Raw genomic sequence first — 25,730 nt, 5'->3', positions numbered from 1 at the left:
ACAGCTGAAGAGATACCAGCACAGGCAACAGCAGCAGCTCAAGCTTCCCTGTACAGCCCCTTCTGAAGCCGTTCCCCTCTGGAGGCAATTCTTTTGGGAAACCAGTTAATTCCCTCTCACCTCTGCAGAGAAGGATGATGAGGAATGCTGACCACAGGATTTTGCACTGCAGACAGTTGCGCTCTCTGCCACAGCCTAAAATATTCAAAGTCATTTCACATTGGCTCAAGAACAGACAGTCCTAGTGAATATTTTTAAATGTATTGATCTTTAACACATGAATGTAAGAGACTATGATAGCCTGAGAGTAAAGAAGCTACTTAAAGGTACTCTAAGTCAACTGTAACATGATGCAACTTAACAACTTACTTTTTGAATTTTCAGCCCTTGCTTTAACTTCAGTAAAAGTTTAAATGCAATGTCAAGGCTTGACTTGGCCACAGATGGTCCATGACATCCACCAATAATATGCCTCTCCATATTATAGATAGAGGTACAGGGTATGAACCACCAGAAAATTGAACAAGAAATTCAAGGGGTACCTTCAAGCATATAATCTGATGAATCTGGTAAAAGTCTGCAGCTTGGTAACTTGGCTAGGGCATCTCGCTGAACCTCAGTTTGGTGCTCATGATGAAGCTCACCACTGGTTAACACAGTACCACACATCAGGAGCACCACCGTGGCAGGTTGCATGTTCCAGTCCTTCTTTTCCTAATCAGGCTCTGTGCCAGCTCTACCATGATGACAGTAAATGAAATCACCCTGCCCAGATCAGTGTGCTGTCAAGCCGTTCCCCTGCTTACCAATCATGGGCATCCCTAGGGTTTGGTATGGGCATTCCAGGCTGCCTCCTTGTGTCCTTCCAAAGATAGCAGAGTAAATGGCTATCACCATGCTCTTCTTACAGCTTAGCCTCAGCTTGTCATCTTCACAGGCTACTTTACTCTTGTATTCATCTGGAAGGAAACAAACACTTAATTACTTAGCTGATCCAGAGGTGGGCATTCAGCATGAAGGGAGCCCTCTTGCCTCCCCATGGTGTGAGCTTGTCAGAGGCAGCAGCGATTCTGGGCATACACCCAGAGGTGCACATCAGCTGCCAGCATAATCCCAGCCTTACAACTGCATTTGCTAGAGTAGCACTGGTCATTTGCATCATGCACTCTCTCTCTGGCCTTATCAGCACATTTAATGAACATATTTTAACCTAGCATGTGTCAGTTCCAGTAAATAGCCAATAATTTCATTTTGCAGACAAATAAGTGAGGCATGGCAATTGAGTGATTTCCACACGGTGATACTAGAAGCCTGTGACAGGGGAAGGTAAAAGCCCATTTTTAGGCACCTTTCTCATTCACAGATCAGCCCTTTATATACGAAGCATTTATTCTACATCACAGCAGCTCAAATGCAAACATAATTATGCTCAATAGCTTTTTTTCACAGCAGCTCTCCCTTGGCAGATTCAATAGGAGCTATACTACATTTGTTAATGATGGAAGCTGCTCTTGCCTGTTGCAAATACAGATGTGCAAAGCTGCTCCCCAAATCCTTCTGGAAATGGTCAATTCAAGAATGCAAAATACACTCTTGCTTTTGTAAGGCGGGTGCACACAGAACAGTCACTCAGTTTACAGCTGTCAAGAAGACTGGGCAATTATTTCACAAGAAATCACATGTCATTCCCTTCTCTTTACTATTATTATTTGTATTATGGGAACCCCTAGAGGTCCCAACCTAGAACAGGCCCTCCCCATGTATGTCTGCCAACACACCACAGAAGACAAATACTATTTTGAAGAGATGAGTCTTTACAGCTAGACAACTACAAGTGTGAAAGAAAGAGACTAAAACAACTGAAGTGGCAGGTCTAAGGTCACCCCAGCCAACCCAGGGCACAGCCAGGAATATAACCTCAACCTCCCCAGCCTCTGTAGAGTGACCTTCCACTTGATTATGTCATTTACTGTTAGAAATTTAACTACAACAGCATCCAAATTGGGAAGAGTCCCTGACCCGTGGTAACCTCCCAAGCATGATCAGTCATCATCTGAAAAGCTCCTAGTTGTACCAGGTCAAAATTGTGCCACAGAGCACACTAACAACCAAACAGTGGATAATCATCAGCCAGTGCCTGAGGCTGCCCCTGGCCCTGTATCATTTACTAGCATAGACGTGACTTTTGGTTCTCCACGTCGCTGGTTCTTTATGCCTAATATCACATATATACATATATATATGAGGACTTCTGAGGGGAGACCTTATTGCTCTCTACAACTACCTGAAAGGGGGTTGCAGAGAGGTGGGTGTTGGTCTCTTCTCCCAAGTGACGAGTGACAGGACAAGAGGAAATGGCCTCAAGTTGCACCAGGGGAGGTTCAGGCTAGATACTAGGAAAAAGTTCTTTACTGAGAGAGTAGTGAAACATTGGAATAGGCTGCCCAGGGAGGTGGTAGAGTCACCCTCCCTGGAGGTATTCAAGGAGCGTGTGGATGTGGCATTGTGGGATGTAGCTTGATGGGCATGGTGTTGGGTGGGTTGGTTTTTGGTGTGTTGTGGCTTGTTGTTGTTGTGTGGTGGTTTTTGGTTTTTTTTTGTTTTGTTTTGTTTTGTTTTGTTTTTTGTCAGGTTGGACTTGATGATCTTACAGGTCTTTTCCAACCGTAGTGATTCTGTGATTCTGTGATTCTGTGATTCTGCAAAGTCCATATGTATCAAACTACTCAGTAACTGTGAACACTAGCTAATAATTACTTTACAGTTTAATACTTAAGTCTTTACACCATGGCAGCTAAGCACAGAATGTGATATTTCTCACTGTACTCTAACTATAGTCTCAAGAATTTCTTCCTGATTGAAGCTGGAGAGGAATTTTCCACCGAAGTTGAATCATAGAAGAATTGAGGTTGGAAGATTTCTCAGGAGGTCATCTGCTTTAACCCCTGATCAAAGCAGGGCTAATTTCTACATTAGATTAGTTTTTTCAGAAGAAACTGCACAGATAAAACATGTATTATACCAAAACAGGCACATTCTGATTTAAAAGAAATGTCTGAGAACAAACAACTTCTCATGCTCAACATGGCAATTGCTACTCAAAGCCAAAAAATAGCCCCCTCAAAATAGCCTATTACCTGGTGATCAGAGCATCCACCAGCGTGTGAAAACTCTGTCCAAACCCTCACAGTCTGGGTGAGAATCTTAACCTTAGACACTATTCCGGTATGTCATCTTCCTTCTCCCTCTGCAGCCTTTTACAAAAATCTCTGGAAGATCCTATTTTTTTATCCCACTGCAGGGAAACTTTCAAACCTCTAAAATATTTATTGAATGGGAAAACATTTTCTCATCCATCCCTGTAGATGAAGACAGAATTAAGACCTAACTCATTCGTGGGAGAATCTGTTTGAAGAACGCACATCCTTCAGCAATACCTATAGGGATAAACCCACGACCAGATGAGTGTGTAAAACAGTGACAGGAATCAGGAATAGAAGCTCTTTTCAACATTAGAGTATGTAGGGAGAGAGGAACCTCATACAATTGTGAAGAATCAATCATCTTTTTACCCATGTAGGTATTTCATCCACAATCACCATGAAGGCATCTGAATAATACACTGAACATACTAAGGGTTGTTATCTTCACCTATAATTGTCTCCCATAGGATTTTTGTTTCTTCTGGGAGGGAAATGGGATCAAAGCTTTAGCCTGGCTATACAGTGTAAAACCTAACAGAGTATAATAGAACTTTATAGACTTAATAGACTTTTTTTTCCTTTGGAAAAAAAACATGGATTCAAGCTAAAAGCACAAAGGCATATAACTCTGCAATAGGACAAGCTATACATAGCTAATAAAACAATATCTGGAAAGAGAAAATACTTGTGACTGGCTGAGGTGGTTGAAATATGAAATAGTTGATTAACTTTAGAAAAAGACCAATTTTGAAATCTCTAATGAGCGAGTGCCAGGGTCCTCTGTGAAGGTCTTATTTCTTACAAGGCACTAACTCAATTTCCTCTTCTGATTTGGTTATTATTAGCTACATCTCCCAATTAACAACTATAACTGATTGCTTAACCACATGTCCTGTGGACCCATTTAAGGTCCTTAGAATATTTATTAAATTCTGTTGAGCATTCAAAGTCAGGGCTTGTCATTTGGAAACCTGACTGGGAGTTAAACACAGTGAGTACTGCATTTAGCCCAGAAGACATTGGGATGCACAGGCATTCGCATCTCTGCTGAAAGTCAGCCCAGCAGGCATGAGACAGTCGACAACAATACTCTGCCTCTCACATTTCTAGTTCTTACCCTTGTAGCCGCTCTGGGAAGTCGTGCTTAGGGCTTATGGGGGAAGCTGCCTGATGGATGGCTCAAGATATTGGACCAGGGAGGTGAATCTGAGTGCACACTCCTTCGAATCCAGTGCAGTTTATGGGTGATGTGCTCCTGGCACACTGCAGTGTGGAGTAAGAGGGCTGAGCCACCTGAAACAGATGCTACGTCCTCACAGTCACTAAATTCTGCCCTAAGAAACACCTATTGGAGCTGCCTGTTCCCAAGGCTCTGGCTGAGTCCAAACTGGTTAGGGCTGCCGCAAAAGACACTGCTTTCTTAAAGGAAGAAAGAAAGAAGGAAAAAGAAAGGATGAAGTACTTGGTAGTATTTCAGGCTCCCAAAAGGTTCCCTTGATCATGCCTCTGTACTGTGATCATGCCTCTCTACTTGGCTCTGGTGAGGCTGCACCTCAAATACTGTGTTCAGATTTGGGCCCCTCACTACAAGAAGGACATTGAGGTGCTGGAGCGTGTCCAGAGAAGGGCGACGAAGCTGGTGAGGGGTCTGGAGCACGAGTCTGATGAGGAGCGGCTGAGGGAACTGGGGTTGTTCAGTCTGGAGAAGAGGAGGCTGAGGGGAGACCTCATCGCTCTCTACAACTCCCTGAAAGGGGGTTGCAGAGAGGTGGGTGTTGGTCTCTTCTCCCAAGTGACTAGTGATAGGACAAGAGGAAATGGCCTCAAGTTGCGCCAGGGGAGATACAGACTGGATATTAGGAAAAATTTCTTTACTGGGAGAGTGGTAACACAGTGGAATAGACTGCCCAGGGAGGTGGTGGAGTCACCCTCCCTGGAGGTATTCAAGGAGCGTGTGGACGTGGCATTGTGGGATGTGGCTTGATGGGCATGGTGCTGTGTGGTGTGGGTGGGTTTTGTGGTTGGTTTTTTTTTTTGTGTTGTGGTTTTTTTGGTTTTTTGGGGGTTTTTTTGTAATGATTGGACTTGATGATCTTACAGGTCTTTTCCAACCTTAGTGATTCTGTGATTCTGTGATCACTGGAGAACAGATGCTCTCAGTGTTTCTGGGCAACCTGATAGAAATCTGGATAAACAAACAGATAGAAAGCGATGTTACAGAGGACACAAGTTCCTGAAAGTATTTTGCGCTTCCTGGCATTGCCACCTCCATCTCAGTGCCTTTCGTCCAGGCACTGATGGCTCCCAGACATTGGATGATGATAAGGACTGTGGCTGATATAAAGAAAATACAAAGCTGAGCATCATACATATATTTACTGGTACTTCAACTCATAATAGCCTTATATAAATATTGAAAAGAACCGAGGCAGCGTAAGTGACATAAAAGAGCTGGGACTGGGAATGAATCGGCATTTCTCTCTCTCACTCTCCCAAGAAGAACTGGCCTCCTACAGATCAGTCACAATCTGGTCCTAAGTCTGCTATAACTGTTACAGTCTGGATATAATTCAGTCCAAATGCAAACATTTGTATTAGTGGGTTTCATGTTTCACCCTGAAAAATTAAACATGCTTAAATGGCCTAGGAAAGGTGGCAGTGATATTCAGCAAATGGCTTACTCAACTCTAATCCCCCGTGCAGTCATTTGTAGGGCAACAGAGATTTACCGTGATTAAGATATTTGCTAAGGATAATATCCCTTTTATTACCGCCTGTTTTCAGAGACACTGGCTTAAATATAACTCAGTAGAGAGAAACCAAGGAGGGAACAGCTGCAGGCTTTTCTAGACACATTTTTAAAGGTCATTATATGACATGATTATAACATAGCTAGAACAATTGAGGAAAAACAATTATAAATGTTTCTAATGGAAAAATTGGCTCTCTCAAACAGTAAAGTGAACAAGAAGACCCTTTGTAATTACAGGATGTGTACAAGAATACTAAAGTATTGACCTGTAGTAAATACATTTACTCAGTGTCTTAAGGACATTTTCACCTACGGTCCTCAACAATTTTCTGAATGATCATGACTGGGAAGCTCAAAACTAAATGTCAGTTGGCTCAATCTCTGCAAGACCTTAGAGATAAAAGCTCCTAAAAAGATTTTGTGTCTAACAAAGTGATGGAATGCATTAATGCCAGAGGTCTACCTTGCCTAAAATTATATTTTTCAACAGAACTTGTGAAAAAATGTATTAATTTTTGCTAATTAAAACATGCATGCTTCACATAATCAATGCAGTGTTGACCCTGTTTCCCAGATCAAAGAGCTGGAAATACATGGAAATAGAAACCTGTCCTAAAGGATTTAAATTGGGGATCTGAGCAAAGAAAGGCATTTTGTAGGAAACAGAGTTGGTCTTGCCCACTTCCTTCTCAGGTCAGGATTGTTTCCCATAGAAGACTATCTTATCTAGTTTAGAACTGTTAAATTAATGAGACTGAACCTAAGATGCCACTTCAGAACCAAACTGCACTCCACGTTAGCTGATAATTTCTCTTCAGCCCAATTTTTGCCTTGCTCGCCTTCATCCCAGCTTTGTTAGCTATTCTACTGCATGCCACCGCAAACAAAGAACATTTCTTGCCTTCAAATTCATAACTCTTCATTATATCCAGCCATTCCACCAACACCTGTCTTCCTTTAACAGATAAATGAATGTGTTTAACTATTGGGTGGTGGTTAGTGTTAGTCTATGAAAAAGGGCATAGGGACAATTCACTTTCTCACCCAGCCACTCTATCCAGAAGAACTGTGTCAATGGCAGGTACATCTCCAAGCCTCTGTGCCAGCCTTTCTACCTACATCTCTTACTGCACCTATCAGATACTGATTGGTTGCAATGTTGAACAGCTGAGACGCACAGTGGGCCAGATGGCTCAGGTGGAATATGCAACCTTTTAGTGACAAGTTAAAACTCAGCAAACTTTTATGGAGACTGGAATTCATCACCAACTAATAAAGATGATCTTGTTTACAGAATCACAGAATCGCAGAACTGTTAAGGTTGGAAAAGACCTATAAGATCATCAAGTCCAACCATTCACCCAACACCACCATGCCCACTAAACCATGTCCCGTCATTCTCACGTGTGATGAGATTTTGCTGGTTTCAGCACACACTTAGGCAGAAGAATACTTACATTGCAGAAGTCAGTCACCACATAGCAATTTTTTGTGTCAGCCTAAAGAGAAAAGCCATAACAAGGGTTAACCATGGATGTATAAACTCTTTACTACGGATGTAGACACTCCAGACCATAATTCACAGAGTCACAGAGGAGAGAAGGCACCTCTGGACACTGTCTGGGCCAACCCCCGTGCTCAGACCAGAGTCAGCTACAGCAGCAGGTTGCTCAGGGCTGTGGCAATTCAAGTTTTTAACATCTCCAAGGACTGAGACTCCACAATCTGCTTGGGCAACCTCTTCCAATGATCCTGTTAATCACGTGAGAGATGAGTATAGGGAGTACCTGTTAATATCTTTTTTGAAGGAATTAGGAAGATGAGCCTCCAAGACAGGAAACCTATTAAACACTGGGACAGACACCTCTAAGCAGCATCCTTGAACAAGAGTGTCTGTGCAACAGGACTGCGCATGAACACCTCAGCTTGGAGAAGTGTCCTTGTAACCTGTGACCCTCATTTTTATATATTTTTATTTCCCCCGTAATCAGCTAATTCCCAGGACCTTCTGTAAGAAATAGAGAGGTTTTTTGAGTGCATGTAGGTCTAAGTCCATCCTCCCAAAATTAAAATAGATAAGCACATCTCAAAGCAAACAGAGTAAAGGTGTCTTGGACAGCTTTCACTGACTCTTACACTCTCATGTGAAGAACGTAATTGGACTAAAAGGATATTTTCCAGTCTCTGCTCCCCTTCAAACCTTTTCCTCCTATTCCTGTGCTCCTATATTTACTTACTTTTAATTTCAAGCAAGCAGTTGTTATCCAAGTTTTTCATCCCCTTTTATGCTTTGGAAGATAGAAGATTCTGGCCTCTAAGTCCCCGAATGCAAATAAGTCGACATAGATCAGAAATTCCTCACTGTGGCAAATGCCTACTCTTCAGAGTAGTGCATATTGCTACGGCTCCTTGCTTTTAGTTTTCTTCCAATTTCCTTTCACTTATGACATGCACCTCATATCCTGAGTTCCAGAGCTTCCACCTCATCTGCCTGAACATGCTACTAATGAGAACTTTCAGTTCATCTCAGGATTTGAATAAATCCATATTAATCAAGTCAGCATTCCCTTAGGCAGGATTGGGTGGAGGAAACCTTTCCAGGACAGCAAAGGTCTCCAGAGTCCTCAAGTACAGTCTTTCCTCTGACTCCCCCACAAGCACTTAAACTATGGGCTACCTCATCATTCACTCATTTCAACAGCCAGGATCTAAAAAGGAGTATCCCCTTTCACTTGGAGCATAAAAAAGTGAGAATGTCACAAATTCATACATTTGCACAGAAATATCTTTTAACATTATTTCAGTTCAATTTTCCCTTGAAAAACTGTTTGTGAAGATGCTGTGATTTAACTTTTAAAAGTTGAAGATTGCTACTCTCGATGGCATGGAGTGCACCGCTTACTTCTGCAGAAGCTAATCTGAAACTCTGAAAGATACATTTCGGATGACAGTCCAGAGTTATATCAGATAGGCAGTTTGCCAACTTCAGAAGTACCCTGAAAACTCAAGAGCGGCAAGTTTTGGAGGTCTGAAACCATTTCAACACGTAAGAAGATTGTTCTTTGCAAACGACCTTGTCAGATTCCTTTAAAATTAAGCTCCTGATGCACCCATCCAATTTGCAATGTTTAAAAGGCGCCTTTCCCTACTGTCACTTTCATTAGCCTGAAGTAGTTGTCTTTTTACATTCTGCTGTGAAAAGGCTGGCAGTGCTGCAAATTAACTGCTACATTTCATTTCCAAAGTAGAGTTCAGATGCACCTAGTTGCACTTTCCTGTTGGACAAACAGAGGTATATGGTTATCTATATGGTATATGGTATATGGTATATGGAAGAAAAAGGGATCAGTATCAAAATATATATACTGGACCACGAGATGAGAGTTAAACAAAACACTTGCGGGACAGGGACAAATTTAATTCTCATCCTACTTCTTCTATTAATGAATTTGTGTTGATTTTCTGAAGCAAGTGTGACTTACTGGCGTTCTGCTGCCTGAGCCTCTGCCTCACCCTTTATTAGTCCTCCTTCCAACGACCTGAGAACCTGCTGGCTAAATTTCATTGAAATCTGTCAGAAACGTTGAGATGACAAATGTAGTTAAGTCCCTATACATTTTATAAGAACTGGTAGCCAATTACAGAAGAGAGCCAAACCAGTACCAAAGCTGGTTGTAATTGTTGCACTGTCCCACCAGCCAACCAGCACGGATAGAATACCTGGCCAATTAGTACGGATATAAATCTGGACTAGCTACACCATAGGAGGTAACATAGGACGCGTAGTGAAAACCTTTGTTACTGCAATGAAAAGATGGGACAGATGCACCAAGGAAAAAAATTACTTGAATATGAAAGGAAAAAGACTTCATTAGTACCACTGCTCACGGCACTTTTATTCTTCCATTGATGGTGTAAATCTGGAGTAATGCTGCTTAAAGTTATTATTAAAATAGCTGAAAGGGAGAATTTAGTCTTATATCATTAAAATGGTCTTCTCTAAATGTTAAAATAATGGAGATGATAGATAATAATTCTGACCCAGAAACATTAAAAGGATACTTGATTGATATTTGTACATATAATCCATGGGGTTGCCTAGAGCAAAAAATATGGGAAAATGAGGTCTACTAGATTAAATGCTAGTTGACTACTGTCCTAAATAATAAAATACACAGTATTCCCTCAATGGCTGTGCCTGAGAATTAAAAATGTAGCTGGGAGAAATACAGTTACCAAATCTCCCAAGTTTGTCACAGATGCTTTAGAAGTCCCAGTTCCCAGAGGCACGACTATGTGACAACCTCCAGTGCCTTCTAAGTAGTCAGAAAAATAAAAGTGTAACTGAGAAGAGCTTGATGCACCATTAGTATGATGAAAAGCTGAAAATATCAGGAGATACATGTTTTAAAAATGTATTATTAATTTGAAAGCCAAATGTAAGACTGATATTGAAAAAATATTGAAGAAGTCCATAGTATTGGAAAGAGTTCATTACCATGCCTCTACCCCAGAGAAGATTTCTTCTCTGCATTTCTTCCAAGAGACATTTATTTGAGGAGAGCAATAGATCTATATTTTCTGTCTTGAATAGGTCCATATGCAGGACGCCCTGCAGAAGTACTGTATAAATGTACCTCTCTCTTCTGCTTACCACTCTGTGAGGCCTATGCGCACTGTTTAAACTGCGGATTTAATATATCAGATCCAAACTTTCACAAAAGTAAACCTTTGCAGCATCTCAATTTGGTTTATAAGCATATTGTTTCTGGGACATGCTGGGACATTCTCACAGTTCCTCACCAGTGTGCCAGAAAATCTTGAAATCTATCGTTCGGAGCTTGCAAACCTCTATTGCAAACCTCTATCGCAAACCTCTATCGCAGCTGGATCCTGTTGAGATTTAGATTTATGGGTTTCATTTTGAAAAACCTGGTTTCCTTGTGTTTATGCTGGTTAACTGCCCCAAGGACACCCCCTTGCTCTTCTGGGGAGAAGGCTCCCAGATCACTTATTCTCTGGCAGCAGCCAAAGCCATTCATGACACCTGAAACACCATCCACCAGGCAGCCTCCATCATCAGCCCAGAACGGTATCACAGGTGCCCACAATGCCTAAGGATGGGCTGGATCTCCTGAAACCTGTTGTACCTAAGGGCAAAGGCTCCTGCTTCCTTCTGGTGATGCTATCGACTCACCTGGCCCAGCACAGAAAGACTGCAGTGTATCCCTTTCTCATCCTTCACCGAAAATCTGTCGCTTAAAAGGGATTTTTACCCTTGTTTTTTTCCTAGGACCCCACAGAAAACTTAAATGCCAATGGACAAAGGGGATAGATGAAAATCACAGCTCTATGATTTATACAATTCAGGCAGATTTGAGAATTTGTCTTTTGTAGTGGTTCACATCTGATGCAGCAAAGGGAATCTTTCCACCCACATCAGTAGGAAGCACCCTGGTCCTCGCTGGCTCCCAGTTCTTTTTATGTCAATCAGGGCTGACTGACAAGGTTTGAAAGAAAACTGGGATTTTTTATTTATTTTTTTTTAACTCTCCCGGGTCAGCAGCAGTTTCCTTCTCCATGGGGGCAGGGACTGACAATAATCTCTGCATTTGCTGACAATGAAATCACACGTTCCTCTTAATCCCACTCCTGACAGCCAAGTGATTAGTGTGCTACAGAGATAGGGCTATTTGACAGTGCCTGAAAATCTCTGTGCATCAACGGCTTAAAACAGTATTAATCGTTAGCATTAAAGTTTCTCTGACCCCAGTCGCAGGCTGATGGATCTGTCCTCTGTTATTTATAGTGTTCCTTTATTTACACCTTTTCATCACCACGGCGTTTGCTGCCTGAGGTTTTATTGCCCTTATAAATTTCTACTCCCTGCACCACCTTAACAGTTTTGAAATAATACAGATAAGCAAGAGCAAGCTGATGAATGAAGGAGGTAAAAGGCTTATTCTGCTGCCTCGGTGGCTGGGCCAGAAGGATGTGCCCATTTAACGGCCCTCACTCCATCGCACGGCTTTGGAAAGCCTGGCCCAGCAAAAAGCAATGCAGCGAACAATGCAGTGAACTTCTCCTGCCACCAATAAACCTGTCTTACAAAGGAGATTAATGCTTTTCTGAAAGGGTTGATAACTACTGAATTACCAATCCATCCCAGCACTAAAATCAATCACCAGCGTTAAAGGGACCAGGAGTACATTATTTAGGTCCCTCTTTGCTCTCGTCTGAAATTTCTACAAAAACTCTGCTCTTTCCATAGTCCTCCGCTCTTGCTTACAGCATTTTGCAAATTCTGCCTAGGGAGTGAAAGCCTTGAGGCTGTGTGATGAGAGCAGGCTTTTCACGCCACGTTCGCTAAGTTTAACAGAAAAGGTGTAATCCTCAGCCCAGCAAAGTCAATGGCAAAGCTCACACTAGATCCAATATTGAAGGAATGGATTGTAGGGAAATTAAAAGATGAACAAGATGCATTCACTGAAAGCCTAGGTGGTCCTTCCAAAATGTCCTTTCCGTACATTTCAGCTAACGCAATTGAAATCTGATGAGCAGACCCAACCAATCCCCCAAGAGACATGAAGCAGCTTCACATTCGCCAGCAACAGGGAACCACCAATACAGAGGATGACTTTTCGCAGTTCCTTCATTGCTGGAAAAGCTCTGCCACAAATAACGGTATTCTGGTGTTTGTACCGGTTTGGAAGTACCACTGAAGAAAGAAATCACACATCCTCACCAAAAGGCAGACACTCCTGGGACACAGCATGGCAGCTCCATCACTAAATGATAGAGAGTGCAAACTTGAAGATTGCATTTATGTCAGAAGATGATCTAATTGGAATTAATTCCTAACTGATTTTAAAATTCAGTTGCTTTCTAATTAAAATTGCCTAGGGCTGTTAAGAAAAATAAAGTTATCTGAGTAAGATTTTGGCAAGGACATCAGGATGGGCATTCCCAAGCTGGAAAAAAAGTCATTGACATTTCACAAGAATTAACTGGGCCTCTTAGGTTAGAATTAAATCTATGGTGGAGAGAATGACTGCCTGCTCTCTTCAAAACACATGTCCAGGTCGATTCTCAGCACAGAATTTTTCTCATAAATCAAAGCTACAGGCTCTGAACTAGAATAAAGTGACCTCCCCCAACCACTTTCCTCCTCCTGCCCCCACACAAACTTTTGGCACTTCACCCTTTGCCAACAAACACGTTTCCTTCCCAGATGCATTTCTCAGAGCCTTGATGTGCCTTTCACAAATACGTTTTTGTATTGTTACAGAGGGATTTGAGCTGCAATTGGAGCCAGGTCACAATCCAGGCTTTCTGAAATTTCAAAGGCTTATGTTTGTGAATAGCAGGGAGAGCGGCAAAGTTTGGATCTACACTTTGTTACATTGCTGGGATGATTAATACAGGGAGGCTTCACACCCACCAGCCTCCAATTATCACATCCAGCTGCTCCACACAGCATCTTAAAATGAAATAAAAATCATAATAATTAAAAAAACCACTGGATGGAGATTTTCTCTCCCAGAATCCTTCAAGTCATAAGCTAAAGTAGCAACTGCTCAAGAGGAAAGAGGGAAAATATCACTATAGCATTACAGGAGGCTGCAGCTTAGGGTACTCAGAGCCAAGAAGGGGATGGTGCATCCAGGACAGCGTGGCAATGGCAGAGGAGGAGGCAAGAGAAAGGCACTGCGTGGGGGACTCGTGGGGGAAGCCACATAAGCCGGGTAGGAGCCCTCTCCTTCCTCTACAGCACTGCCAGCAAATGGCCACTCAGACAAGTCATCTCATCCTAAGTAATCCCTTTGCAGAGAAAGGCAAGCACTTATGTCCCCCTTTTTATTCGGGAGCATTGGCACTTTTGAGATGGCAAAGCCAAAAAAACAACCAACCAACCAACAAGCCACCGTGGGCAAACACATGCTGTGCAGGGGCAGATCGATCCCTGCTTGTACAACAGCCCAGAGCAGCGACCAACCCCGGTAAAATCAGCTGCAGTGGTATTGCTGGGGTGCAGAGGGGTGAATTTATTTCTTCAGCATGACTTGGGAGTCCCACAGGTCCTGTTCCCAGCCAGGATTAGACCACGCAGCCCCTCCAGAAAGTCTGGCACATAAAGCAAATATTTCCTAGCTTACAATAACACATGATCTTACACGGTTCTCTGTCTCTGAAGTGAGGGGGATGAACAAATACTGAATTGTTTGAATAATATTGGTGAATCCAGATTTCAATTAGAGGGAATTCATGTTAGACCAATTAAATAGTATGTCAATTCCCTTTAATTATATGTTCCTGCAGCCTACCCGGTAATTATACTTAATGATTCTAAATCAAATCACCATGTTACCTGAGAAATAATCGGATTTGTGTGCAATTTTTTAATGATCATGAAAGGTACCCTGGAGATTGAAGTCCTCTGTGTGTTCAGGGCTTGATCCTAGGCTTCAGTGTGCTTTGGGTGTGGATCTCAGGCTACATTGGCCCTGAGAAATTAAATGTACCAGTTCTCGCGCTGAGGCCAACTGGCATGGCACAGCCCGCAGCCATTCTCATCAACTTTTTTAGCCTCTAAAACAGGGTGGCTGTATCCAGACTTCCCCCTGGAAACCATCCCTGACCAGTGCTAAATGCCAGACTACATCTACACCAGCAGAGAACAACCTCAGGTTTCACTGCTACGGCAACATGTCCCAACCTTGACCTGGGGGGACCCTCTGGGGGCTCTCCATTGAAGCTGCAGATAGCAGGATGATTTGCAGAGGCACCTCCAAGTTTAGAAGCACAAGTCATAGCTGTGCTCTGCTGAGACCTGTACTGTGCTTTTGAACATCTTCCCAGAGGTTGTTGCCTATTAGAAACTAAGGTTCACATGCTATGGGAAAATAAAATAAAAGCTAAGCCTCTACACACTTTGATGAACCTCAGCCCTGAAATCACATAGCAACAATAAATAAGTCTCACTTGCCCCAAACTGAGACAGAATAGAGCATTTTATTGATTATTTCTGATCTCCTTAAACATCCTATACCTTAAAATTAATAGTATACACACACGGTGTATTTATTTATTTACAGGCACAGAGAATACTCAGGACTGCCAAACACCTGACATTTAAAAGCAGTCCCATGCACATATCTGAGTCCTGTACACGCAAGATGAGTGTTCCCTAGACCCCCAGATCCATCCATTGGATCAGAGGGGACAATGATTAGCACAAGACTTCCCAAAAACTACAAAAGCCATTGAATTTCTCACTGCTTCTAGTTAAGTACACACTTCTCTGAACTATTTCTTTGCATTTCTAGAGGAGGTGAACCCCATCACCTCTGCACAAGTCTTCCCTGCCTCCAACAAAAGCAGTCTCAAAGCAATTAGTGCAGTAGAGAACCCCCCCATTGCCCTGCTCCCCAGAGCCCCACCACTTGGAAAATCTGAGGCTTTCAGTTTCAGCATGAATTACTGTCCTCCATCTCCTTGAAATTCTGCCCATGAGAAACCAAAATAGCACCTTGCCTTGTGAGTGAACCCCATACAGCCAGCGAGCATCGAAACCACTAGATTTCAAATGCAACGTAATGTCAGCGAGGCATAACTGCAGTGACAGTGGCTGGAGGGGAATGACTGCACTGTCTAGTTATTCTTCAGTAAAGGTACAAGTAAATGCCACTAACTTCAGTTTTGCTTTCTTTCAAGGAAGTCTTTCTTTTTAGATAACAACTTCTATTCAGGGGCCTTTAGAGGCTCCAGCATGACTCTGGGCTTCAGCATCCTTATTTTATGTTAAAGATGTCCTGTCCAAACTCTGCAGGCCACTTCCCAAAGCATCTCTCATACCTGTATACAGGAAAGCTCACGTTCATTCTACCTAGGTAGGCACTTAACCAAGGCACCTACCTCAGTAGCATGGTCACGTCAGACTCCCTCAATAAGCAAAAGAAAGAAATAGATGTCTCTAGCAGATAATTCAGACCTTAAATAGCTTCTTACTGAAGTACTTCTGTCATGTCTACTGTTAAGAAGGACAAATTCAAGAACAGAACCCAAAAAATTGCATTTGACTTTTGATAAAGTTATGGATCGAACCATGTGCCAGGCAATGAGCTCTTGACAAGGACTCTCTGGTGCTCTTCAGTTACAATTATGTGTGCTCAGACTTGCTGGAGCAGGTCAACACTTCACAGGACCACAGCTTTTGGGATCAGCTCTTGAATATATTCATTTACAGCTCATAAACTATGCTCAAATACTCAATAACCCAAAAAGCCAACCAAAATTTCTCATGGTCCTGTATTTTGCATTCTATGGATCCATCTTTCTTCAGTCCCCTCATTAACCTTCTCCCTACATAAAGGTGGAAAGGCTTACTGAACTCACACAAGCACTAGATTCTCTTTGTGAGACTCAAAATTAATGATTTTAATTATCGAGGAAAGGTTGACCGTGTCCTGGTATCTCTGTGCAAAGCTAATCCTCACGTATTTCAAACCTTGTTATTAATCCAGTGGGTTCTGATTAAAAGTTTGCCCAGTGACTAAGAAACAATAACTTGTGTCAGTTTACCCTGTTTCACCCTGCAAAATTGGAGCTGCCTGAAAAATGTCTCGGGGAAAGGTTTTCAAGCAGCTTCCCCTGCTCTCTTTCAGGAAAATCAACTACCCAGTACACACACAAACTCCTTCTTTTCCAGCATATCTGTAATTAGCAAAGAATGCCAAGCCATAAATATTTATGCACAGATGGGATCCTAAAGTACCTTCCGAAGTTCAGCACAGGCCTCAGTAGTCAGATTTTTCAAGCAAGCTTTGATACAAAACCTGCAGGTTCAGGAGGACTTGTCAGAACACCCGGCTAATCACCCCTCTCTCAGGGATGCATTTCTCACCCAACAAGGGATGTTACAATCACTTGCGAAAACCCCACAACAAATGCAGGTGTTTCATTACCTACTTTTCATTTGAATTCGTCACAGATCTTGCCAGATCCCTTCACTTCATTAGCACAGGTCTCTGCGTGCTGGGGCAAAAAGTCTTCTGTGCTGCTGACAGAGTCTGAATGTTTCTGCTTTTGTTTCAAACCTTTTCTGAAATCAGATATGTTTTTCTTCCCCATGCAATTTTTTTTTATCTCTTCCCCAAAAATTTTGCTGATGTGATGCTGGAACCATGTTAGTTATGTCATCTAAAAAGCTTGGGATTAGGCTGGTCTGAAATGCCATGCCCAGACTATTAAATCAAATAAAGTCAGGTCCTGTTCTCTGGCTGAAATCAGCTGGGACAGTTTGGCCACCATCAAACCCTATCCATCTCCAAACTAATGTGCTTCCAAAGCACTGATGGAGAATGGTGCCCAGGCTGTGCAAACGACCCCTGTGCGGCCAGGAATTGGCCAAGAGGGTGTTGGTTGTCCTGGGCCAAAGCCGCACCAGGCTCACTGCTCCGCGGCACGCATGATTGCACTCCCAGTATCCAGGTGCCAGCACCATTTAATTGAAACACAGCTAATGAGATCACGCAAAACCCAGGTTAACATTTCCCAGCCTGATCTGGGAGCAATTAAAGGCTGGCTTACGGCATGGCGTGGGCAGGTGAGCTTCCCGTTGCACCACCATCATCAGTGCCTGCCTTAGGCACCCAGGTCTGAAGTCTTTGCCCATGTAAAGAGCTCCCGCTTCCCTCTGGAGGGGCAGGCGGAGAGGGGACAAGTCCCACTGCCCACCGGGACAGGAGGATGGCTGCAGATGGGAGCGGGAGCAGCCCACCCACCGCCAACAGCGTGAGCTCAGCGTTGGCAAAGGCTTTTGCTGGCACCTGCAAAAACAATCTGCAACTGGGGCTGCCGGCAAGGAGGAAGGAGCCGGAGCAGCAGCATCCCGGCAAGGCAGCAAGCGAGGGGGAGAAGGGAAAGGCTCCACACCCAGGGGGTTATGTTACACCAAAAATAAAGGTGGAAGGGAACAAAAAGTCCTAGGTGGCCCCTCTCGGGTGAGTATTAAGTACGAAAACGCTTTGGTCTCGCCAGAGCACACAGATTTGAGAGCACACAGATTTGATAGCAAGATACTTACTTGGCCTGCACTTGTACCACACAATGAGGTACTTGCCGGTTCCAGGGCACGGATCTGAACCGAACAGCCGGCTATTGACGAGAAACTGGCAGCTCCGCCTGTCCTGGCACTCATCCAGCATCTTCTGCAGCCAGGGATGCACACGGACATGCACAAGAAACAGAAAAACAAAAGCACTTCAGTATCTCCACCAAAGGGATCATCAAACGGAGGCAAGCTTGAGAAGAGCAAGGCCACCCTTGCCTCCTCAGCCGGCCACGGCACAAGGCAGGCAATGGTGCTCAGTGCAGCGGCTACCAGAAGAGCCATGGGCTAGGAGAGGACTAAACCTTGCACTGTTTTAAGGAGCATGATGTCTTTGCCTTTCATACATGCAAAAGGAGGGATTTGCACTGGGACGGTCACAGAGACTTTGAAACATTTGCGTGCAATTTAATGGTAGTATAGGGCAGTACTGTCCCAGGAAAAGCAGCTCTGAGGACATGGATGAGCCTTGACAGATAAAAGCAGAGACCTAAACTCTCCCACCACCGTTCTGCTTTAGATTTCTCTGCAGATGCATAAATTCAACCGCAGCTTTCAAGAGAGCTCTTGTCTCGGTTATATAAAAGCTTTGGCAATTGCTGGTATTCCAATAATTAGCAGTTGTGGTGGGAAAACTGTTATACAGCCAACTTAGTCAGTTTTTAATAGGGCTCACTCCTCTTCCCCCATGACTATCGCGTTCCTTTTAGGTAAATTCAGCAAGGGCCTGCGAGTTGGAGGGTCCTCCCACCGCCGGCATTTTGGGTCCTATCCTCTTTTCTGCACTGCTTTTCCTCTAGCGCTCGCTCCCCACTTCCCCATTCATAACACTCATAAAAACTCCATCTCAGAATCCACAGGGGCAAGACATTCTGTCTCCTGCTAGAAAATAGCTTCATCAAGGAAGATTAATGATTTCTTTTAACCCTATGATCCTCTAAAGCAGTAGTGGGGGGAGGGAATATTATTAAGTAGGGCAGTAATTAAGTTTTAAATTCAGCTGGATGGCTTAGGTGGTATTTATGTACTCCTGTAAAGCCCCTAAAGCACTAAAATTACCATAATGTTTGCCTGACACATATGAACCTGTCAGAGCATTTGGAGACCACAGAGCAAGGTAATCCACCAGCCTCACTAAGTCCCTGCGATACAAAGCCGTGAATTCCAGTCCCAAAACAATTAATTTTCACTTGCAAGGAGGCACTGGAAAATCCTCTCTCAGAAATTCCCTTAGACTTCCCCAGTCTCTTTTGTCTTCTCCCCATTCCCTGTTCTTACACACACCTTAATATTTGGGCTTTCCCACAATCTTTTCCATGTGCTATTTACATAAAGGCTGTTCCTTCTCTGCAACATGCCACCCAAACCAATTTCCTCTCTGCCTCAGTGACTCCTCTGTATTTTTGAGTTCTCCCCGAACATAATATATATTATCTTTAGCATTATAACTCTGAATGTCACCCTCCGAACAACAGGAACAACAGCTGTTCCAGTTTCAAGTGCAATTCGAAACTGCCTCCTTTGCGGTTGCACATAACTTCCTAAAGCTTTCACCTTTTGGACTGACACATGCAAGAATTCATGCCTGCCTCAAGTCTGACCTTTATTTGAAAGTTCAAACCAAGACAATTCAGGCCTTTTCTAGTGAGCAGAGAACATATGCTGTTGTTTTCCACTTACAAAGGTAATAAAATGCAGGCATCTCATTTCAAAATACAGGGCTTAGGGTGGAAAGGCTGAAAGGTGAACACTGAAGGAGGCGCCTGGGAGCGTTAGCCCCAACTTGACCGTCACGTTAAAATGCATGGAAACAGCATATTCTTTCCTCTAGGCTCATAAGGGTTGACTGCTCACTCAGCATGTGAAATTTAATTTAATGCAAAATCCAATGAGTTGCAAAGGAATTTAAGCAAGGCTTCTACACAGATACCTCTTTTGATCTCGCAAGGCCAAGAACAACTGGAACAACTCTTGAGTGCTTCACATACGGAGAGAAATCTCGCAAGGCCAAGAACAACGGGAACAACTCTTGAGTGCTTCACATACGGAGAGAAATCCTCTCCAAATCACCACGGACCTGACAGGATTTGCTGGCACTGGACAGCCATGGCTGTGTTTACATTCAAGCAGTCCTAAGAATATGGAGCAAAGGGAAGGACGCAGCACCCCGAATGTTTTCTTTCCCACAAGGGAAGCTTTCTCCCCTCAAAGGCAGCAGACTCAGGTTTTTGGTCAACAAACCTGTTCATAGCAGATGGGTGGGATTTTCAAAAGCCTTCAGCATTGCGTAATAGGTGCTATCAAAACCGGTGGGAAAACCACCCTGGGTTTCAGCAGAGACTGAGTTAGGCCAACAAGAAGCCTCTTTGAAAACCTCAGCTTTGATGCCTAAGTGGCGTCTGTCTTTAGTCTCAGCACCAGGAGTGAAGGCAATTACTTACCAACCTCAGAGAACGATGAACATGGGCAGCCTTCACATATTGCCACTTTGTCTTGCTCTGCTCTAACTTTTGGCAGCTCTTGCTTACTCCATGTATTCCACATAAGTAAAACCTCCTGAATTTACTTCCTGCCATATGCAAAGTAACACAGAGCCCTAGGGAGAAGTTTGTACCTAAATTGAGGAGCAAGTGTCATCTATGCCATTGTGAGACCACAGAAAAAGGGAAGTGTTCTTGAGGGTGAATATGCCTTTTAATAATTGGGTTTAGTGTTTAGCTATAGTTTCAACTTAATCTGATAATAGCCATAACTCTGAGAAGTTATTTCACGGGGAGAGAGAAATCAATATTTCCTTTTCATTCACGTAATTGTAATTGCAGAAGAGCAACGGTTTCCCTGAAAATTTAAAAAATCGTTAAGATTTCTGATTTCCTGCAGATTGTTTAGGTAAAGTCTTATCCATAATGAAATACATCCATAAAGAGTAAAATAAAAAAATATGTTCAATGCTCAGTGAAATACATCAAGAAAAATGCAATGAAAATTAGCAATGGTTGACTGTGCCATGTTCTTGATTAAAAATAAAGAGATGTTACACCAGCCTTAACATTAACTTAAAAATCTGTAATTACAATTTTTACCTATCCTTGCATACACAGAAATCTTCTTCCCCACTGCCTTCATCAGTACGTGCTATATATCAGCATCTTCTTAAACACTGTGCAACACAGCAACTCTACATAACATGTGTGACAAGATGATCCACTACAGGTACACTTCCCCTGCAGGTCCAGTGCATCTGCTGTTTACAGGGGTCCTCACAAAACAAGACCTTGGCTTTCTGGTCTTACTCTCAAAAATTATGCTTCTAGGCAGTATCAGAGCTCTGGTAGATGTCAGATGTCGTTTCTGAAGTATTTGCAGATGATCAGCTAGATTGATACCAGGAGGGCTGTGAGTTTACCTGGTAGTGAGGGAATGTCCTAAGTTCACATGGCATTTGCTTAATGGCTGGAAAAATTTAGACAATTCATTCTACATTTGCCTTGTTTTTCTGGCAGTCATAGAATCATAGAATCATTTAGGTTGGAAAAGACCTGTAAGATCATCAAGTCCAACTGTATACCTAACCGTGCCGAGTCCACCACTCAACCATGTCCCTAAGCGCCTCATCCACAAGTCTTTTAAATACCTCCAGGGATGGTGACTCCACTACCTCCCTGGGCAGCTTATTCCAGTATTCCACCACTCTCTCAGTAAAGAAATTTTTCCTGATATCCAGTCTAAACCTCCCTTGGTGCAACTTAAGGCCATTTCCTCTTGTTCTGTCACTAGTCACTTGGGAGAAGAGACCAACACCCACCTCTCTGCAACCGCCTTTCAGGTAGTTGTAGAGAGCGATGAGGTCTCCCCTCAATCTCCTCTTCTCCAGGCTAAACAACCCCAGCTCCCTCAGCCGCTCCTCATCAGACTTGTGCTCCGGACCCCTCACCAGCTTCGTTGCCCTTCTCTGGACACGCTCCAGCACCTCAATGTCCTTCTTGGAGTGAGGGGCCCAAAACTGAACACAGCATTCGAGGTGCGGCCTCACCAGCACTGAGTACAGGGGCACGATCCCCTCCCTGCTCCTGCTGGCCACACTCGTTCTGATCCAGGCCAGGATGGCGTTGGCCTTCTTGGCCACCTGGGCACACTGCTGGCTCATATGGCTGTCGACCAAGACCCCCAGGTCCTTTTCTGTAGGGCAGCTTTCCAGCCACTCGTCCCCAAGCCCATGGCATTGCATGGGGTTGTTGTGACCCAAGTGCAGGACCCGGCACTTGGCCTTGTTGAACCTCATACAATTGGCCTCAGCCCATCCATCCAGCCTGTCCAGATCCCTCTGCAGAGCCTTCCGACCCTCCAGCAGATCAACACTCCCCCTCAACTTGGTGTTGTCTGCAAACTTGCTGAGGGAGCACTCAATCCCCTCATCCAGATCATCGATAAAGATATTAAACAAGACCGGTCCCAAAACTGAGCCCTGAGGAACACCACTTGTGACCGGCCGCCAACTGGATTTAACTGTCATTGTCAGCTGTAAAGCTGGGAAAAGCACAAACAATCTGAACTTCCACAGAAATAGTAGTAGACACATGGAATCATCCCTAACCGGGATATATAATCAGCTGTTTATGTCACTGCCGTCTGATAGACCCCTGACTAATGCAAAATAAAGTCACATTGGATTAGATTATATTATAAAAATCACTCCAACTGAAGAAGGTGGAGGAGGAATTCCTGTCTGGCATGAAAGGGGAGGGAAGACACATTAATTGCATTGTGCCGTTTTATAATTGCGTTCCAGTGGTAAATCAAGCCTGAGGGCTGACAGCCAGTGCTCAGGAGGGAAGTTGTGGCTGTTTAAACCCATTCCATTCTTCGGTTCATGACTGAGCTAAGAAGCTGCAAGATTTAGATGAGATAAGAGAGCAAGAAATGTGAATTCAAGTAAAACAAACACTAATCTAACCCCTGTGATTTATGCCCTGGATTAATCTCACTGCAATGACCCGGGTCTTAAAGCAAGGGCAGCCTCAAGCTCAAAACCATGTGTTTCTAGTGGGCATTGCAGATGAAACACATTTCTCGTGCTCATTTTGTTGTGCTCATTAACTAAGTAATTGCTTGTGCTCATTAGATAACAACCTTTTAAATCTGGAACTGGATGCGAGCTCTGCAAGAAGGCTGTCCTCAGCCATTCCCAAGGGTGCACTCATTTTTATACTGTCTCTTCAAATCACTCTTCAAGAAGGGCTTTCCCTGCACACTTAAAATAAACCACAACTGAGCTTAACACCCAAGGCAATTAAACTTACCTCAGTTCTTAGTCCCTTGTAGTAGTTCATAGATTCAACACACTTAGGGTGAAACTTTGGACCCATAGAAGCCAACAGTGAAACTCAATGGGAACTAGGATTTTGCCACAGGGCTGCTCTCTGTACAGCCTCCATCATCAAAGGAACATAAGGATGACTGCAGGGCATGTCAGTCAGGCATGAAATTACACAGAGGAACCCCACAAAATAATTGCCCAAATTGTATGTTGCTGAGGAGAATAACTCAGAGAGCAAACTGCATGAATGGATCAGGGCTGTGTGCAGTCAAATGAAGATGGGCAGAGATTTGTACTAAGAATTTTACACAAGAAGATATCAGTAATTTTAAAAAATATGATTAAGTATTTTTAGGTCAAATTCAGTCCAGGTATAGCCATTATGGTGGAGTTACACCAACACTTATATTGGAGCACCTCCAAGAGTTTTGCAATGAGAAGGAAGTAAATACAGCAAAAAAGGCGGCATGAATTCTCCCTACAAAGCCACACAGCACAATGTATTCATAATGGCTTCGTGTCACTTTTTATTTGAATTTTGATACTGTTTTATATACCTCTGAATGTTGGTATTACTCTAAAACACACTGCAAGCTTAGTAGTTTTAAGTTTTAAAGTTATTTACAGGTCCTTTTCCAACTATCTGAAGATTGCACATTCATCTCTATTCATTTGCGCAAATTACTGAAGTCCATGGAGTAAGAAGATTTTCCAAGGATCTGCAACAGGGAAGGAAAGAGTACCTGAGGAAGTGAAATCCTTGTTGATGAGGTACAGGTTACCTGCCTATGGCTTCATCAAGCAACCTTCCCAGCCTGACCCACTAGAAAGTAATTCAGCTTTGCCCAAGTTACCACATTCATCTGTGCATCCCATGAAGAAGAGATCAAAGGCCCTGAATCCTGACCACGGATCTATGGCAGGTTTTAGTACTCTACTAGCTATCTCTTATCACTCTCTCGCGGACCTTTCAATGCTCACAGCAGAGTCAGCAGAAGGGAACTATGCCCCCACGTTTGGACACTTACACTAGTACACCAGACTGTGAAATAAAGAGCTGAAAACCAGGCACACATTCCATTTCACCAGCTCTGCTGCGGGAGTAGTAAATGCCAACAGGGCAGTAGGGCAGGCAGCAGTGGGGCTGGGATGTTAAAACACAACAGCAAGATTCACCAGAGCTCCTCTGGCAGAGCCTTGAAAAGAGCCCAGAGACAGCGATTCACAAAGAGCAGGAACATGCTCAGCAAATAGAAGGACTTGATAAAAGCTGCATTACAAATATCACCTAATTAACCATTACCTACATTTCCTAACAGTGGGAAACTTAATCTGTATGCGGGGTCAACTTCAAAGGGAGAGGAGGTCTAAGAGGAAGAAATACAAAAGGACGCATAACCAAAAGTCATGGGATTAAAGAAAGGGAAAGCTTAAAACACAAAGTGGAAAAAAATCATTGAGAGCAAACCATTACACTGTCAAGCAGGGTCTTAGTGGCAATGATGGAAGCCCCATGACTTGGAAAGTTTAAATTTAGAGTAAACAAAGCATTAGGAAGCTTACACCCCGGGGACCCGTCCTGCCTCATCAGGGAGACAGGCTGCACCGGCCACCTCTGCCTCCAGTGTCTTCTCTTCTGCAGTACATAATCACACTGCTCTGATGAACTATTTCAGTCAAGCCAAAGATTTCAAAGATACGGCAATTTAGAGATTATCTATGACCTCTGCATCAAGCAGTTCTTCTACTTGCAAATAATTAGCCGGGGGAGCTGCTTGCCAGAGAGCTATATTTCAGCCTGGGCAAGAGTCATGAGTGAAGCTGCACTGGTTCTGTGATTTTTAAGAGCAACTTCAGCACTGCAGTAACATCTTCTGGACCCTGAGCTCACTGCTCACCATCCTCTGCAAAGCAAATAATACAGTCTGACAAAGAGTTGCCCAAACTGCTCTTTAATTCACTGTCATTTCTGAGACCAAAATTTTCCATGTTCACACTGTCTGTAAGCTGTGGATGTCTTCTAATATGCAATATGGCAATCAGTGGGTTCTCCTCCCAGTGGTACTGATGACCATTATTCTCCCTTTCTGTCATTTTCCTCCCCCTTTCCCCTTGACCATCATCATCTTATAGACATTCAGAATCATGAGAAAGGACCATTTCTCTAAGTTTATATAGTGCCAATACAGCGGGACCCGGGGACCCTGAGACCCTGAGACCCTGAGACCCTGAGACCACGTAGAGCTTTTGCTTCAGTGGGACCGTTCAATATCCTGTGACTGGGCATGGCCGTAGCCACTGTCCTTGCCCTACCAAGAAATCTAAAGCAGTTGAATCATTTTCTTCTAC

At 43.4% G+C, this 25,730-nt stretch overlaps 1 protein-coding gene across 1 annotated transcript in view; it reads right to left on the bottom strand.

The window, feature by feature from the left end:
* EVA1A (eva-1 homolog A, regulator of programmed cell death) overlaps nt 1–25,730 on the bottom strand; it is a 211,839-nt gene that overhangs the window by 121,383 nt on the left and 64,726 nt on the right. The window contains exons 3-4 of the mRNA XM_059835633.1: nt 18,041–18,164; nt 807–959 (exon numbers count right to left, since the gene is read on the bottom strand). Coding sequence (XP_059691616.1) covers nt 807–959; nt 18,041–18,164 — 277 coding nt within the window. The remainder of the gene's footprint in view (nt 1–806; nt 960–18,040; nt 18,165–25,730) is intronic.

The sequence above is a fragment of the Gavia stellata genome, chromosome 2 (assembly GCF_030936135.1).
Source record: "Gavia stellata isolate bGavSte3 chromosome 2, bGavSte3.hap2, whole genome shotgun sequence".
Taxonomy (NCBI): Eukaryota; Metazoa; Chordata; class Aves; order Gaviiformes; family Gaviidae; genus Gavia; species Gavia stellata.
This window is presented reverse-complemented; position numbering and strand designations above follow the sequence as displayed.